This window comes from Zonotrichia leucophrys, chromosome 26 (genome assembly GCF_028769735.1).
Source record: "Zonotrichia leucophrys gambelii isolate GWCS_2022_RI chromosome 26, RI_Zleu_2.0, whole genome shotgun sequence".
In the NCBI taxonomy this organism is placed as follows: domain Eukaryota; kingdom Metazoa; phylum Chordata; class Aves; order Passeriformes; family Passerellidae; genus Zonotrichia; species Zonotrichia leucophrys.
The window spans coordinates 215,565-233,648 of record NC_088195.1 but is presented as its reverse complement, the minus strand read 5'-3'; the positions used below and the strand labels follow the sequence as shown (position 1 = coordinate 233,648).

Below are 18,084 nucleotides of genomic sequence, written 5' to 3'. Positions count from 1 at the left end.
AGCGCGTTCGGTCCGCCGCCCAGCACTCCCGGCATGCACTCCGTGGGGCCGGGCGCACAGCTGCCAAGATGGCGGACCTGGAGGAGCGGGTGTCGGATGAGGAGAAGGTAAAGGGAGGGGGTGGCCGCCTCTCCGCCGTGGGTTTGTGTTGCTGCCCCCGGGAGGGCACTGGGTGGGGAGCAGCGGGCGAGCTCACCTGGTTCCGGTGTGCCGGCCTGCGAGTGCTTCGGGGTGGGTGGGCTCCTGAGACCACCGGGCCGCCGCCGCCCGGCTGAAGGACCGGCTGTTGCTTACCAGCACTTTTCCTTCCAAATTCCTCATTGCTTTCCGAATTCCTCATTGCCTTCCCATTTCCTCATTGCCTTTCGATTTCCTTATTGCCTCGGTGCAGCTGATGGGTCTCGGCCAGTCGTTTTGCATGAAAATGGTTATAGTCTCAACCTAAACCAGGGGAGGTGGAGGTTGGACATCTGCCGGAGCTTCTTAACAGAAAGGGCAATTAGACATTGGAAGGGGTTGCCCAGTGAGGTGGTGGAGTCCCTATCCCTGATCAAGGAAGGACTCGTGGCACCCAGTGCTCTGATCTTGTTGACAGCGTGGGAGACAGTCACAGCTGGATCGCTTGGTGATCTTTCCCAACCAAAATAATTTTGTGAAAATGTGTTTCTATGCTGGTTTCCCCAAATCAGCAAAGTAACCAGCGTGTCTGTAAGGTGCTTTGCAATCTCTTCACTTCTTAAACACCCTCCGAGTGTGCTGTTGCATTTTCTGCTCACTCCAGATGCTGACAGGAACTGCGATGTAGATCCTGAGAATTAAGCTGGATGGAAAGGACTAAGAGTAAATAGAGCCATAATTATTTTAGGAAAGGGGGAAATGAGCAGTTTGTTCTTCTTGTGTAGGAATGTGGAGAAAGTTACATACTGCAAGTTCTCTGCTTGGTAACACACTGTTGTCTGCACGCAGTAGTTTAAAAATGCACTGTTACTCTTCCTTACATCACAGAAGTGTTACACTTATTGCTTGCTTCATTTCTTAACATTCTGGAGGAGTTGTTCAGGCTCATGGATCTGCAAGGATCCTACAAGTCCGGCTGTTGCTTTCATTTTTCCTTTAAACTGCAATTTCAGCTTCATTTCAGTGACATCATTTGTGAAACAAGCAGAGCTTTAGAGGTGCAGTTCATCTGTTAGTATTTTAGGTGATGCTGTTTGAAATAAGTATTCCAGAGCAGAATTGATATAGGCCTTTAGAACATTCAGTTTCAACTAACTCCATGGCTCACACAGGCAGAGAAGGATAACCTCAAGGGAGGATCTGAAAGAGAAACATGCAGCAAGGATTTTCTGTAGCATGTGACTATTCAGATGAGACGAGAACTTTATATATGTTAATTTTTTGAGTTTAGCGGTACTTTAAAGTAAAGAAAAAACCCAAAAACGTCAGTTGAACAACAAAATTAATTCCTTCCATCCTCCAAGCTTCACTCCTTTATTCTCTTTGGGCGTTTTTTAGGTAAGAGATTAATTTCGCAGACAGGCTGGGAAAGCTGGGGGTGTCCAGTCCAGAGAAGAGAACGCTCCAGGGAGATTTTAGATCGTCTTCCAGCACTTAAAGAGGCTCCAAGAGAGCTGGGGAGGGACTGGGGACAAGGCCTGGAGTGACAGGGGGGACAGACACACGGAATGGCTCCCACTGCCAGAGGGCAGGGATGGATGGGAGATGGGGAATTGGGAATTCTTCCCTGGCAGGGTGGGCAGGCCCTGGACCCCTGTCAGTGCCCAAGGCCAGGCTGGGCACTGGGGCTGGGAGCACCTGGGACAGTGGGAGCTGTCCCTGCCATGGCAGGGGGGACACTGGAGGAGCTTTAAGGTCCCTTCCAACCCAACCAGTCTGTGATTCTGTGATTTTCTTGTAAGTTCCTCTGAAATCTCCCATTTTGCTCAAGCTCATTCTGCTGCTGTTGTGCCAGTTTAAACTCACGGCTGAGCAGCTTCCCTTCCCCTCAGACACTTTCCCCATTTTAGAAGCAGGAAGTTGATGCTGCAGAGTTGAAATGACACCTGAAATGGCCCCGGGGGCCAGGAAATGGGGCAGATTGCAGAAAGTCCTATTTTGGTGTTTCTGCAGAGGAGCATCCTGACACCGCCCTCCAATCAACCCTCTCCAAAAACCAACAACCATTCAAGTGCTTGACATTTCAAATTAATCTCTCCCCAGCCTGTTTCCTGCACTCCTGATTTCAATAGTTTGACCGAAATGTTTTCTATTTTATTGATCAACTACACAAGATACCGTCTTTTTAATGTTTTCTTTGTATTGCTTAATTTCTTCAGGCACAAATAATATATATCTGTTTTTCAAAATCATTGCTAATTTGGAAGACAGTCTATTTTTATCTGAAGCTCAGTCCAGTTAAGGCAGAGTTGTTACTTGATCCTGTTGGAATAAGGCAATTACCTTTTGTTTGGAAAGGTATTTATTTCTTTTCATGGCTTCCTTAAAATAATTATGTGACAAACAATACAAACAATTTCTAATTAAAACAGAGAAGACTGTTGAGAGAAGTGAGTTATTTCCAGCTCTGGTGATAACTCAGGTGAAGCAGTTACATATATAAACACAATTCTTTGTTTTGCTGCTCAGAATGAAAAGTAGAAAGTAATCAGGGTTCTAATGAACAATTCTTTAGTCACTTTCAATAAATGTCTTGTTAGACCAGAGAGGCTCATTGGTCAGCTTTGTTAGCTGGAAATGTTAGCTGTCAGAGGAAATGGGACGTTTTTATTACTCTAAGGGAGAGGTTTAATTTTGTGGCATTTCCTTTTTCATTTCTTCCAAGATCTTTCTATTCCCTTTGGTCCTGCAAAAGCTATAAAAGGTTTTATAATGAAAACCATAAACTCTTACCAATTCCAACAGAACCAATACTTGGACCACCTAAATTCTAACTGTGCAAGACATGTATATTGGATTTTGGAACACATTGCAGTTTTATTACACTTTTAGAAGAGACAGGGTTTTTCTTTTCCAGGTTCGGAGTTTCTGGACATTGAAATTTGGCTTTCTCAGTTATTAATGCCTTCCTTCATCATCACATGCCTTCATAGAAACTCAGAATGGTTTGGGTTGAAAAGGACCTTGAAGATCATCCAGTTCCACCCTTTGCCATGGGCAAGGGCACTTTCCACTAGACCAGGTTGCTCCAAGCCCTGTCCAGCCGTGCTTTGATCAGTCTTACAAGACTATTTCTAACTTGATAATGCATGCCTAGATTTCTCCCTAAATCTGCCACCTTCTGTCCCTTCAGAGGTGGTTTTGTTGGTGAATTGCTTCAATATGTGTGAACTCAGTAAGTTATCTTTTGTCTTTAATTACTTTTCTACTTCATTGTAGGTGCGTATAGCTGCAAAATTCATCACTCATGCTCCCCCTGGAGAGTTTAATGAAGTATTCAATGGTAAGCAATTAAGGAAAAAATGATCTGTGGTGTTTTCTTCATGTTTTATCTATTATAAGAATCTAAGGCTGTGTCACACCATACTGCTTTTAAGGTTAAGTGGCCTGGGAAAGCATGCAGTTCTGGGCTATTTCTGCCTAATGAAATCATTTCATCTTTTAATGTTTGCACGTGTACAGTTGAAAATAAAGTGCATAAAGTGAAGCATTTGATAAAAAATCCAGTAACACACCTGGACCCTTTCTTCTCCAGATGTCCGGTTATTGCTTAACAATGACAATCTTCTCAGGGAAGGAGCAGCACAGTAAGTACTGAGATTCCAAACACAAGTCAAATTACCATCAGAGATCCTTCTGTTTTCTTGTACCCATCATTCCGTGACAAAGAAAACTATTTGCTGCATTCAGAGCAATCTTATGTAATTCCTTAGCCCACCTAACAAAATACATAATGAAAGGTGTGGATGATTCTTTTTAAAAACCCTAAATGGGAATTTGTGCTGTATAAAACTGACAGGAAGGCATTCTGCCAAAAAGTTTAACTCTGCAGCAGCAGCAATGTCTGATCATGTTGAATCATCTGATTTATAAAGTTAGTGAAGCCTGAAATACTGATTAATCCATAGCCTAAGTTTAGAAAAGGAACTGCCCTCAATAAAAATTTGTTGTTTACTTCCACAGCTTCATTGGAAGGTGCTTACAGATTACACATACAGGCTTTTTGATGCTAAGATATATTTCAAGCTAGGTGACATGTCAGTCAGCAAGTCTTTGCATAAGAAAATTGTTGTAAATATTCGTCTACTCATTTATTTACCTTGCTGCTGTCTAAATTGTAGCTGGGGTGTTCTTGTTTTGCCTTGGCTTGCTCACATTTCCGCAGGCTATCTCCTGTTCTACTTTTGAACTCTGTATTTTCCTGGCCATCCCTAAACAAACATGCTTTTAGACCTGGGGTTTATAGCTATCTAGAGTGAAAGGTATTGGAAAATCCTTTAACAGTGCTTGTGTGTATTGTTTGCCCAATTAAGTTGACGTTTGCTGCAATATAATCCTTGAGGCAGAATAAATGTGCACGTGCAGCTAAAGTTCATGTTCCTTTGGTGCTCCACAGCGCATTTGCACAGTACAACATGGATCAGTTCACCCCAGTGAAGATAGAAGGGTACGAGGATCAGGTAAGAGGAAACTTTGTACGCTCCAGGTTGTATTCCTGCACTCTGAAAAAGCAATAAAAATGTTGTTTCATCAGGATGTTGGCTCACAAGCCAACATCACCATCAGCTGACTCACTCATTCTGCTCACAAGGTACCACTCCTCCTCCTTCCCCCACATATCAATATGACAAACTTACTTTGATAAGAACAAAGCATAACCAAGATATTCTCTTTAAGTTCTGTGTTGTACTACTTAGCAAATCCAATTCATTGTTCCTTAAAGCTCCACGCTGAAGTCACTGGAATTTTACTTAAGAGTATGAGTGATTAAAGATTACTGTCTATTTAAAGCTCACTTAAAAATCCTTATGTTGCTACTTGCTTACAGTTCCTACTGACAATTGATAATAGATTCTTAATAGTTTGTTTGGTTTATTTTCTGCAATCCTAATCCATTCCCAGCTACCCTAAAAAACAAACTTATCTTTATTTATACCAAATCATTGATTTGGTATAGTGATTATACCTAATACTATCCAGTCTATGCCAGCAAAACAAGTTATTTCAGGGTTTTTTTTAATTCTTTTTTTTTAGAACAAACAGCAAGTCGTAGAGAAGCCAGAAAGCTGCCTGACCATCTGCTCTGTTCTCTGAGCCAAGCTCTGACCCAGCTTTTCTAGTGTCCCAGATATGTGTATGGGAGTATGGGAGGCATATATTAAGGGGGCTGTTCATTGAAATAGCTTTGATGAGAAAGTTACAGACCTGCAAAAAAACAAAAAAAAACCCAAAAACCCACCCCAATAAAGTCAATATCTGGGAAACCAGAGAATTAAGGTGAAAAATAAAAAAGAAGAGAATGTGCAAGGCTGCTTTGTGGTCTGCTTTAGTTGGTATATTTTAGAAGTAGTCACATCTATGTACCCTTCTTGCCTAGAAGTAGAGCTATTGCAAAACATGGAGCATGGCAATAAGTGGTAGATTTCAGAGTAAACGTCTCTGTTTCCTTTAGAAACGAAGAAGGAATACAGCTAAAATAACTTTAAAGGCAAAGCAACCTGCTTCTATTGAATGGATACCCAATTTTAAGCCAAATATATACATTATTATAGTTCGGTCTTTTCTGGGACAGAAATGTGAGTGCAGTATTACTGTGGAGAGCAGAGTTACCTTTAGGCTCACAACAACTACTAATTTAAAGTATTAATATCATAAATTCTTGATTTTCCTATGTGACTTTATAGCTCAATGAAAGTACCTAATGTAACACTGATATGCAAGTAGGGAAAAATGCAAAATAATATATCTATATCAGCCTAAATGTATCATCATTTCAACTTCTATTCCAGGTCTTAATCACAGAACATGGTGATCTGGGCAATGGCAGATTTTTAGACCCAAGAAACAAGCTTTCTTTTAAGTTTGACCACTTAAGGAAAGAAGCAAGTGATCCCCAGCCCGAGGACACAGAATCGGCTTTAAAACAATGGAGAGATGCCTGTGACAGTGCATTGAGAGCCTACGTCAAAGATCATTACCCCAATGGCTTCTGCACTGTTGAGTATCCATCTTGTTTCCCTGAAAGTGTATTGCTCTGAGTCACTCAGTCCCAGAGCAGACTGTGCTGGGCAGAGCTGTTGGAATTCTCCATCCTCACTAGCATTTTGGCTAACTTTGGAATGACATTTCCAAAGAGGGTGCAACTATCTTGGCATGCACACAGAGGTAAAGGTGAATTAGACCTTTTTCATAGGCATGACTGCCAAGCACCTTCAAACCTACCCATAATAAGATGCCTGCCAGGGGAGGTGTTGGACAATGTAACTCGTGGTGCATGTTCCCAGTGAGGTACCACCACTGCAGCCTGCACCCTGCTGCCAAGAACAGAGACTAAAAATGGCTTTCCTTAGCTCTTGGGCCTTTTTAACTCTTTTTCTAAATACAGGTTTATGGTAAATCTATAGATGGACAGCAGACAATTATTGCCTGTATTGAGAGCCACCAGTTTCAGCCCAAAAACTTCTGGTAAGACTATTTCAACATAGTGTGTTTTCTTCCTTTGCCTGGTTCCTCAAACCAACCCATCCTCTAGCTCTGACACAGTCTGAAGGACAGGGAGTTTCGGGCTTCCCAAGAAGTTCTTTTCCTTCTGTAGTGTGTTTTCCTTGCAGCCCCCTTGGCACTTAGCAAAACTCTTCCTGTGACCTCTCCAGAGGAAAAGGCATTATCAGAGCTGGATAGATACTCCTTTACATCTCTGGAGCTTCTTTGTACTGAAGCTGCATTGTATTCAGCTGGGCTGCAGAAATTTAACTCCATGCCATCTAAAGCACTAAATCCCATGTGGTATTGGTGATAAGACAACATCAGAAACAACTTGGTCATTAATTTCATTCATTTGCTGTTAGAGTTTCTTGGAAATAGTTTTTTCATGCTTTGATTGCTTCTAGGAACGGGCGTTGGAGATCAGAATGGAAGTTTACCATCACACCACCAACAGCTCAAGTGGCTGCAGTGCTCAAAATCCAGGTGAGTTATTTTTCCTGGCAGTAACTGCATTGTGCTTGTCTTACACAAATGCATTTATCCCAGAGTGAGATGCTGAAATGCAGCAGAGATGTCCTTCTCAAGTCAGGATGTTATTAAATAAACAATTCAAGAAAGTAATTCCTAAATCTAGTATTCTAGTAATAGTTTCAGATCTGGCCTGTGGTTTATTATGTGGCATTACCCTATAGACGTCTACTTTGCTTCACTTTATAGGGCTAAAATCTCTACCTTGAGTCTTTTGTAATTGCTCTTAGCTCTAGGCATTTACTGACTAACATAATCTTGAACAGTCTTGACAAAGAATGAAACCTTTTAGAAAATCCATCCTGCTTTTAGTCCCCATGTAAGCAGAGAAGACTGGCACAATGCTCTGTTGTGCCATTTTAGTAGCATTTGGGGGACTCAGGAATTCTGGAGGGAGTGGTCATAATGAAACCTGCATTGTGTCTTTTTGTCCAGGTCCATTACTATGAAGATGGCAATGTCCAGTTGGTTAGTCACAAAGACATTCAGGACTCTGTACAGGTGTCAGTAAGTATGCTAAAAGATCTTTATGATAAGCAACTGTTTTCACTCCTTTAACAGCTCACAAAGCATGCTGCTATGACTTCATTCTCTTGACTTTAAAGTAATTTTTGGGTGAACAGTCACTGTGCTGTTTAGAGTCATGTAGGAATCCCAGATTCCCAACTGCTTAAAATTCAGTCTTATTAGAAAGTCTCTATTGGAAAGCTTCTCTTAGTAGTTAGGGTTAAAAAGGACAGAATATGCTTTTCTATCTCTGTCCAAGGGAAAGAAACAGTAAGAGACATATGCTAAGGCAAATTAAGAATTCCTCTAGTTTGGTAGAGGGAGCAACAGCTGCAAAGTGACTCATTTTACTATGAAGGTCCACTTCCTTTTTGCTCACTAGGGTGCAGCTCTGTTCCAGTTTGGAGCACAAGCTCTACCTAGTATGCAGTAAGTGAAAGGAACCAGCTACAGCCACAAGGCACAAGCTGATAATGTTACCTACTTTATCTATACTCAGCCTATCATTTGAGAATAAATCTATTGTGTAGCTTATGTAAGTTATGTAAGTTGCTCTTAAACATGCAAACTTTTTTTTTCCTTTGTAGAGTGATGTCCAAACTGCTAAGGAATTTATTAAGATCATAGAAAATGCAGAAAATGAGTACCAGGTAAGATCAGTAGTAGTTAAATAAAACAGAATCATATCAGTCTCTATTTGCAGTTAATAGAAACATGGAAAAGTGACCTCTCGTTCTGTTCCTAGCTGAATCTGGTATTGCCTGTAAGAATTGCTTAGAAAAGGGTAACAGTATTTGTTTAAAACATATAGTTATAAAGCTGTAAAGTTACAAAGGTGTGTTGTAATTAACTATCAGGTTTACTGTACATTTTTTTTTAAGGGTTACAAATGATTCCTGGAACAAGCATGGGAGGGAGGAGTGGGTGAGTCAATGTATTTTCCTCTGTGACAGTTAAAAATTCTGAGGAGGAAACTTGTGCAACAGCTTTTGCATTGTCCCAGCCTCTGTGCCAGGAGACTGGAAAGAGATAAGTCAGTGAAAGACCTAAGGAGATGCTGCTACATTACAGGGAAGGTGAATAAAAAGCCTTTGACTTGCGCACACACTGATGACTGCCTTATTAATTTAGTTAATAGTGGGCCTTACACCTTACAGAAAGGAGTTTGTGGCTTTAACACTAAGTTGAGCGTTCTCATAGTGTTTTATGTGTGCCCTCACCAAATGTGCTTGCCCTTGCAGACAGCAATCAGTGAAAACTACCAGACTATGTCAGACACCACTTTCAAAGCCTTACGCCGGCAGCTGCCCGTCACCCGCACCAAGATTGACTGGAACAAAATCCTCAGCTACAAGATTGGCAAAGAAATGCAGAATGCTTAATGCAGAAACAAGGAGGTGTATGAAACAGTTGTGTGCAAAAAAACAAATACGGTCCTATGCCAAGTAGATGGTTTTTAAACCAGAGCAGCATTTTTAGGGCTTTCAAAGTTACCAGGTTTTCTAGCCTGAGAGGGAACCGTGGAACAAATAGTTGTCTTTGTGTTTTGTGTTTCCTGCCACATAAACTTCCTGTTGTAGCTGCATTTAATAGGTCATTTAAATTCAGCCATTCATGGCTCAGAAGTATAGCTGTTTTCAGTCACTGGCTGGAAAACTTCCTAGCTGGAAAAGCCCTATTATTACCCCAGGAGAGGGTACAGAACGTTCCCTTCACCTGTATCCAGCACTCCAGGTATCCAGTAAGTTTGTCAAACCTGCCAAGAGCTCACGGCGCTGCAAGACACAGTAAGTGCAAGACAGTGAGTCCTCGTGTATCCTTATTCCCAACCTCCACAAAGCAGATGCCTGCAGGCTTAGATTTTGCTGTAGAAAATGAGTTTACAGGATCCTTTACAGAATTCCCTACTGACCCAGCTCTTCCGGGGACGTAACTTTTTTTTTAATCTGAACATTTGAGCCATGTTCCCTAAAAGTGAACATTTTTCTTCTCCCCTTTCTCGTGTACGTACGGTTACCAGACATCTGCATTTTTACAGAACTACAAGATGAGTCACTGCTGATCCACAAGGGCTGGATGGTGATTAAAAATGCAAATGTCTACAAAATAATAGGTATGTTGTGCTTTAATGCTTTGTGGCAGGTTCATAGATTTGTATCGCAGGTGTATGGATGGATAGTGTACAAAATAAATAAACTTGCACCAAAGTGAAAGAAAAAATCCTTTCCATTTGTCTCAGTTGTGGATAGTTTATTGTCATGCTTAGAGGGGATTTTGGAACGAATCTCTTCTACATGCTTGCTCTGCATTATTATTTTCCCCCTCTAACATCAAACCTAGCAGTCACAACAGTTTCTCTGAAGGGGAGGATGAAGAGATAGACATACGCCTTTCTCAGATCTTGGAACACAGATTCGCTACAAAGTGAACCTCCTTCGGTGAACTCCCTTTGCTTTGTTTGCACTTGGTTATCACTGGGCGCCTTGCAGGTTCTGGTTTTTAAACTGGCTCATGTCTTCTTGTTTTTAAATACACAAAGGAGAAAGGGTTGGGAAGAGAGGGGTGGGGTTGCCTGTGCATTATGCTTCAGGTTTTGCACAGTAACACCACAAAATAAGTGCTTATCCTTTGTGAGTTCTAACTAATTAAAATATATTTGTATTTGCTGCTGAGACTGACAATTCATCCCTCAGGCATCCTCTGTATCAACTAGTCTAGTGCAAATACACCAGTCTTTGTTTAAAGCAATTTGTGTCTGTTCTTTCATGGTCTCATTCCTTTTAATTCCTGAAGTCTAGGAAATGGCGTTACCATCCCGGAAAGTGTTCAAAAATGTGAATGTGGTACTTGAGGACCTGCTTTAGTGGTGATCGCAGTGGTAGTGCTGGGTTGATGGTTGGACTTTAATGATCTCAAAGGTCTTTTCCAATCTTAACAGTTCCATGACTAAGGCAGGGATGGTATCAGTCCAAATGCCCTGGTATACAGACATGGGAACTGGAGGGCTGAGCTTCCAAACTAAAATAGAAACCATCACAGAGCTTTATTGCAGCTCCTCACCCTGGGAAAAAGGCAGCAAGGAGGTCATTCCACTCACTCTCAGTGTCTTACTTTAGCCTACTTCAGACACTCCTGGTTGTATCCTACACATCCTGGTTGTATGCTAAAAGCAGGGCTTTTCGGAGGGTTTGCGCAGCTCTGCAGGAGCTGCTCACGGGCAGTTTTAAGCGGCTCCTGCCTGTGCAGCACCCAGGGGAGATGAGGGGTTGTGTGGGCCTCAGGTGCTGTGGGCTGCGGCCCTGGACCATCCAGGAAATCGCTGCGGCAATTCCAAGAATGTGAAGCCGAAGCAGGGCGCGAGATAAGGCTCTGCACACAACATAGCTTTTATCTGCCTCAAGGCTAGGCTCCTGCTCCTTGGGCACGCTGGGAGCAGTTCACCGCCAGTGCTCCAGCCTTAGGAGCGTTTCTATCTCTCTGTCCTTCTCCAAATCTTCAGCTAATCACCCTGCAGCCTGCCTGGTGCCGTGCCTGCCTCGGGCCCTTCTCCCCCCGGCTGCTGCCCCGGGCTGTCCCCTGCCAGCCCCGATCCGCCCCAGCCGGGCGGGCCCGCGGCCCCACGGCCTCTTTCGCTTTCGTTTCTCCGCGCGCGACCCGCCCTGGCTCAGCCCAGCCCAGCCCAGCCCAGCCCGGCTTAACCTGGCACTCCTGGCACCATCTCGGCTCGGCTCGGCTCGGCTCGGCTCGGCTCGGCTCGGCTCGGCTCGGCTCGGCTCGACCATGCCGCGGTTCAGCGTGGCGGAGGCCAGTCTCTGGGGGTGTCAGTTCGTGCAGTTCCTGCAGGACACGGGCCGGGAGCAGACGAGCCTGCGGGAAACGCTGCGGACCATCTACAACCAGGAGTTCCGTGGCAGGTGAGAGCCCTCGGCCAGACCCGGGCGACATCACCTGGGACAGACCCGGGCCAGGATCTCCCAACCCCCGGGCCAGCATCCCCAGTGCCTGGCCGGCGTCACTGGTCCCCAGCAGCATCACTGGGGTCTCCAAGCTCATCTGTCTCGACAAAGCCCTGCTGGGGTGATCCCCAGCTCCATGGGCCCCCAGCAGCTGCCTGGAGATGGCCTTGGACACCCACTGCCCACCATACTCCCCACCTCACCCTGCTGGCACCAATCCCACTGGCCCTTGTGCAATGTCACCGCTGTTAATCATTGGCAAAGCCAGGGCTCGGTGCACCGGTGGGACTGCGAGGAGGTACCTGGGGAGTCATCGCTGCTGGGAGCACGGTGGCCGTGCCTTAGCAGAGCCACCACCTGTGCCAGCTCAGCTCCTGAGCACTGCATGGGCAGGGGCTGCGTGGCTGTCAGGACCAGGCAGTGATGCAGTGGGACAGCTGGAATGGCTGTGGCATAGCTGGGACAGCAACGGCACAGCTGGAGCAGCCGGCAGGGATGTAAGATTTGCACAGGCCGGTGGGAAGCCTTTCTTCCTCTGCTGGAGCAGAGGGGACCTGCTGAGAACCCCCTCGCTGCAGCCTCAGTGTCCTGCTTCATCTTCCCACCTGCCTCACCCCAGCTGCCTGTGCCTGTGGCAGCCGAGTCACACTCTCCCACACAAGCCCTCTCCCTTGTCTCCGCAGGACTGAGGCAAGGACGCCCAATTTTTCCTGCATGTTGTTTGCGCTGAGGACAACCCATCAGGTTCAGGTGCGCGGAGATCTGGTGAAATTCAAGGTGAGTTCGTGCTGGGGCAGTGCCCACCAGGACTGGCCCCTCAGGAGCCCCCTGCAGAGTCCCAGGACCACGCTGATTCTGGCTGCTCCTTGCAGGTGAAGAGACATGTGGTGGTGGCAGACCAGTACCGGCGAGCCAGGAGCAATGCACAGACATCCGTGGCCGCGTCTGCCTCAGGACAGCAGCTCAGCTCCACTCCACAAATGCCCCAGCGCTATGCCAAGCAGTGGTATGACCAGCAGCACCCCACCTTGGCATGTCCCTTGGATCCCCCAGCCCGGCTGGGAAAGCCTGACCCTCCCTCCCCACAGGGCTGAGCTCATTCGTGGGAAGCACGGGGTGGAGATCACCTCAGACTATGACCAGGGCAACGGCAATATTCGCTTCCCGGTGGTGCCGGGCGAGCCCCAGACAGTCGCTGTCCTGGTGCAGAACCGTGGCACAGAGGTGGTGACACTGCAGCGGTTCCAGGCACAGCAGCAGGCACGGGAGCTCTCCTTCACCGATGAGCAAGGGGCAGTGCAGGGCCAGTCCCTGCTGCTACACCCAGGTAGGGTCCATCCCGTCCCCTGCCCCGTGCCCTGCCCCACACAGAGGATGCAGGACCCAGCCTCACCCTTCACCCGCAGGTGGGATGTACCCCATCCAGGCGCGGTGCCTCACCACCTGCAATGGGCACTTCAGTGCTGTGGTGTCCTTCGAGTTCACCAAGGAGCCAGACGTGTCGTTCAGCATCTCCCGCTATGTCGCTGCCGTTGCTGAGAGCCAGCTGGCCAAGGACCTGGGGCCCTCAGCACCTTTCCAGCCCTACGAGGCCAGCCTCCAGCACCATGTCACAGTCATCACTGAGGATGGCATCCCCCCTGACAGGTATGTGATGAGCTCACCTGCTGCCATCCTGAGCAGAGGGGCCCAGCCTCTTCTCCAGCCAGGACAAGGTTCAGCTCCTTGACTGCCTGGCACCACAGGACAGTGCTTCAACCCTACTCCATGGCTGGTGACAGTGGGGCTGGGGACACCACGTAGTCCCTGAGGCACTACTGTCCCCTCCACCAGCTCCCTGAAAAACGAACTGGAGAGGGAAATCCCTCTGGGCACCTACCAGTACCCAAAGAGCCTCAAGAACACGATCCTGCTCGGACCCAACACCAGTGCCAGCTCCAGCTGGGCTGCCATGCGGTGAGTGCCAAGGGCTGAGAGCAATGCTGAGGTGCTCCTTGAGTGCCAAGCTGTCCCTGGGACGCAATGACATTGCTGCTGCCCTCAGCTCGCTGCTGGAAGCACCTCTGCAGGCTGAGAACTACTACCAGAAATTCCAGCTGCTGCTGCACCTGGAGGAGATTCAGATGGAGGTGGATATCCGTCGCTACGACATGCAGGACGTGACCATGGTGCAGGAGAGGGCACTGCTGGTTCTCGATGTGCGTGGGAGCTGAGGGACGGGAGGGGTGCTGGCACAACACTGGCACTCCCAGTGTGCCTGGCATCACACTGGCCCTTTGGCACAGGTGCCTGGCGTGGCCGAGAACCGCCCATCCTTGCTGAGAGGGGACCACCTGTTTGCCCACCTGAGCAGCGAGCGGGACCACTCCCCGCTCATCCGCTACAAGGGCTACGTGCACAGCGTGGAGCTGGACAGGGTCAGGCTGGGCTTCTCCTCCAAGTGAGTGGTGTCTGGTCCCAGCAGCCTTTCTCAGAGATGCCAAAGGCCAGGAGTGGGTTGGAAAGGGCCAGGAGGGCATGGGACAGTGCCCCGTGCCCTGCTCACACCATTCCTTCCCAGGCTGCAGAAGAAGTTTGTGAAGAACCTGAAGTTCGATGTGACCTTCACCTTCAGCCGGCTGCCACTGCAGGTGCAGCACCGGGCTGTAGTGCTGGCCGTGCGCCCGGGCTTGTCCAGCCTCCTGTTCCCCTCCGCCTCCTGCCACAAGTCCCTCTTCTCAGGGCCCTTCCAGCCGCGGTGAGTCCCAGTTCTGCAGGTGGAGGCTCTGAGGGCCGAGGGGATGGAGGCCATGGGGCTCGGGCAGCGCAGCCTCTGCTCCCACAGGTGGTTTAACCGCAAGCTGGAGACCAACGAGGAGCAGTGCAAAGCTGTGACCCACATTGTGACGGGGGTGTCCCGGCCAGCCCCATACCTCATCTTTGGCCCCCCTGGCACTGGCAAGACGGTCACTATGGTGGAGGCCATCAAGCAGGTGGGTGGCCGGTGCCCAAATCCAGCCCTGAGCATTGCTGCCCATTCTTATCCGTGGGGCTCAATGCTGTCACCTCCTCTTCCCATCCAGGTGTGGACATGCTTCAAGGATGCCCATATCTTGGCCTGTGCCCCCTCCAACAGTGCTGCAGACCTGCTGTGCCAGTGCATCATCAAGGACATCGCCCCTCAGCATGTCTACAGGCTCATTGCCAGCTCCAGGAGCTACAGGGAAGTGCCCACTGATATCAGGGTAGGTCCCTGCCCCTCCACCCTGAAATCCTGACAGCACATCTGGGCTGACATCCCCCAGGATAATGAGACCTCACCCAATGCCTGTGCTCCAGCCCTGCTGCAACTGGGATGATGAGCAGAGCAGCTACGTGTACCCAAGCAAGAAGAGACTGAGCCACTACCGGATTATCATCACCACACTGGTGACAGCAGGAAGGTCAGAGGAGCTGGGATTGTCCCCAGCATCCGTGGCAGGTGGACCCAGGGCTGCTTTGCAGCCAGGCTGTGGAAGCAGACCCTCTGGGACTCAGCTGGGAGGGGTTGGAGGAGGACAGGCAGCAGTGGGGAAATCCCTTCTCTGTGGGAGGATGAGGGTGAAGGGTAGGAGGGGAAGGACGGCCAGGTGGGGCAGGAGGCTGAGAACAGCCTCATTGCGTCTCTCCTCCAGGCTGGTGTCAGCCAATTTCGCCCCTGGGTTTTTCTCCCACGTGTTCATCGACGAGTGTGGCCACGCGGTAGAGCCGGAGAGCATCGTCGCCATCGCGGGTGAGCAGTGCCCGCCTGCTCTGATGCCCCAAGGGCCAGCTTCTCTGCATGGCCTGGGGTCCTCCCGTTCCCTGCTGAGTTCTCCCTGTCCCCAGGGCTCCTGGCTCCCATGGATGAGGAGAACAACCCCAACGGGGGGCAGCTGGTGCTGGCAGGAGACCCCAAGCAGCTGGGCCCTGTCCTGACCTCGCCACTGGCAATCCAGTATGGTCTGGGTGAGTAGGGGGAGGAGTGGGAGTGCTGCCGGCGCCCCACGGGGGCTGAGTGGCCTTGTGGGGAGCCACAGGATATCACTGGGCACAGGCACCTCGCTGCTGGAGAGGCTGATGCTGCACAACCCCTTGTACCAGAAGTCGAGTGGAGGATATGACCCACGGTTCATCACCAAACTGCTCTGGAACTACAGGTGGGGACAGGGATAGTGCAGGAAGGGGTCGAGCCCGGCAGGGATTGGTGACCGTGGCGCTCCAGGATCTGTCCCCCAGAGCCTCAGAGTGCCCAGCTGGTGTGGGAGATGGGAGGGCACCTGCTGTCCTGGGTGCACGGTGCCCAAGAGGGCTCTGGACCCACATGGCACCCACCCTGGCATGGTCCTGCCTCTCCCAGGTCCCACGAGGCCATTCTCAGGATCCCCAACGAGCTTTTCTATGACAACGAGCTGAAGGTGTGCAGGAGCAACGGGCTTGACATCCGGAATCTGTTTTGTACCTGGGAGGAGCTTCCTAAAAAAGTGAGGGGCGCAGGAGGGACGGACCAGGGGGTTCCCCGAGGCACAGGCAGAGCAGAGCCAAATGTTCTCCATCCCTAGGGCTTCCCCATCATCTTCCATGGGGTTTGTGGGGAAGACCAGAGAGAGGCCAAGAGTCCCTCATTCTTCAACACGGCTGAAATTGAGGTCCTGGTCCACTACCTCAGGAAGCTGCTGCAGAGCCGGGGCAGGGGAAGCTGCCCCAGTGTGTCCCCCAAGGAGATCGGCATCATCTCTCCCTACAGGAAGCAGGTGAGGGACACAGCTCTGCAGGCAGGGCAGAGGCAGAGCAGAGACCTCCCAAGGGACAGGGAGCACTGGGATGGATGGGCTGGGACAGGGCTGGCACAAGGATGGCCCTGTGCAGGCTGGATTTTGCCTCATGCCTCCACTCAGGTAGAGAAGATCCGGAAAGCCATCACCTGCCTGGATCCCGATCTGCAGGAGCTGCCGGACATCAGCCAGCTGAAGGTAGGTCCTGGGCATGGAGGAGAGAGGAGCACACCATGCCACAGGAGGAAGGAGCCCTGACAGCCCCAGCCCAGGGGTGCTCCCGGCCCTCACGTGTTGTCCCTGCCCCAGGTGGGCTCTGTGGAAGAGTTCCAGGGCCAGGAGCGGCCGGTGATCCTCATCTCCACGGTGCGCAGCTGCAGCACGTACATCCAGTTCGACCAGACCTTCAGGCTGGGCTTCCTCAAGAACCCCAAGGTACCGCCCGGCCCCGAGCAGACCGCTCTCCCTTGGCATCCCCCTCTGCCCTGTGGTTCTCACGGGCAGGTAGAGCTGCTCTGGCTGCTCATGCCACCAGAGCTGCCTGCACCCCGCTGGGGCTGCGGGACCATGAGAGGTGTTGCAGCAGGTAACGCCCTCTTGCTTGTCCTCTTCAGAGGCTTAACGTGGCCATCACCAGGGCCAAGGCTCTGTTGATCGTGGTGGGCAATCCTACTGTGCTCAGCAAGGACCACCACTGGCTCAGGTGAGCTGCTCCTGGCCCCTGCCCCGTCCTGCTGCCAGCACGTGGTGCCAGGCCGTGCCCACTGCCACAGAGCAGCAGGGCCGCTGCCACCTCGTGCCCACGCTCCCCTCGCTCTGCACCTGCAGGTTCCTCAGGTACTGCAAGGAACAGGGGGGCTACACCGGATACCCCTTCGAGGAGGAGGGCACAGCTGAGGACAGACTCGCCAACGACCTGCAGGCACTGCAGCTCAGAGTTTAGCACCCAGGTGAGCAGAGCTGGCGGCATGGCCAGGGTAACAGCTGGGGCACTGGGAGGCTTCTCCTGCCCCAAATGCAGCAGGACTTAAATCAGTTTTTGCTTAGGCCTTGCCTGTCTCCATCTCAAAGTCAGGAGCCAGCTCTGCCATGAGGTTTCTCTGCAGGAAATGCACCTGGGAAGGGAGGAGAAGCCCCATGAAGGTGCATCCCCCTCAGCCTGTCCCAAGCCTGCAGCAGCTCCTGCTTTTTCTGTCCCAGTCCTGGGGTGCTCCATGCATCCCTGTGGAGATGGGGCTGAAGTCACAGGAGCAGAAGGTGTTGCCAGCCTTTGCTGCCAGCCACGAAGCCCACACCAGCACCAGACTGGGGCAACTCTCCATTTTAATAATTTTTTACATGGCTGTGGCAAAACTATTCTCTGTGACTGATCTCACCATTCAGTGAAAGGCTTAAGCCTGGAGGCTCTGGCCTCCAAAGAGCATCACTGGGTGCACAGGGGAGCTGACTGCTGCTGTGATGGGTGACTGGGGAAGGCAGGGACCTGGTCTGGGACGGGTTGGCTCAGCTCTCCTCTGGGCAGCTGCCTGGCCTGAGAGCTGGCATGGCCGTGCAGACACTCTATTTCCCTCAAATAAATGTTTAAAGAAAAGCAGTGTACTGTTGAGTCCTAGGTGGGCCTTGCTTACACAGACAGGGCTTCAGAGCAGCATCAGGCT

At 49.7% G+C, this 18,084-nt stretch overlaps 2 protein-coding genes across 4 annotated transcripts; both read left to right on the top strand.

The window, feature by feature from the left end:
• Positions 1-3: 3 nt before the first annotated feature.
• On the top strand, positions 4-9,925 carry CAPZA1 (capping actin protein of muscle Z-line subunit alpha 1). The gene is made up of 10 exons (XM_064733305.1): positions 4-107; positions 3,397-3,460; positions 3,713-3,764; positions 4,574-4,637; positions 5,967-6,173; positions 6,563-6,642; positions 7,068-7,146; positions 7,627-7,698; positions 8,286-8,348; positions 8,940-9,925. Exons 1-10 carry the CDS (start codon positions 69-71, stop codon positions 9,078-9,080), a joined length of 861 nt encoding a protein of 286 aa, XP_064589375.1. The 5' UTR covers positions 4-68; the 3' UTR covers positions 9,081-9,925.
• A 1,277-nt stretch (positions 9,926-11,202) lies between these two features.
• Positions 11,203-18,012, top strand: MOV10 (Mov10 RNA helicase). Of its 3 annotated transcripts, none has more exons than XM_064733030.1 (22): positions 11,203-11,612; positions 12,338-12,431; positions 12,527-12,660; positions 12,743-12,981; positions 13,061-13,301; positions 13,488-13,610; positions 13,699-13,852; positions 13,940-14,094; positions 14,215-14,391; positions 14,479-14,626; positions 14,717-14,878; positions 14,973-15,076; positions 15,308-15,405; positions 15,501-15,620; positions 15,709-15,811; positions 16,012-16,135; positions 16,214-16,405; positions 16,550-16,624; positions 16,736-16,861; positions 17,041-17,129; positions 17,255-17,376; positions 17,533-18,012. In XM_064733030.1, the coding sequence occupies exons 1-21, from the start codon at positions 11,479-11,481 to the stop codon at positions 17,367-17,369; spliced, it is 2,907 nt and encodes a 968-aa protein (XP_064589100.1). In that variant the 5' UTR covers positions 11,203-11,478; the 3' UTR covers positions 17,370-17,376; positions 17,533-18,012. The 3 variants fall into 3 exon arrangements, with proteins under 3 accessions (XP_064589100.1, XP_064589101.1, XP_064589098.1); XM_064733031.1 differs by having other exon boundaries at positions 17,498-18,012; XM_064733028.1 differs by having other exon boundaries at positions 17,255-18,012.
• The last annotated feature ends 72 nt before the right edge of the window (positions 18,013-18,084 follow it).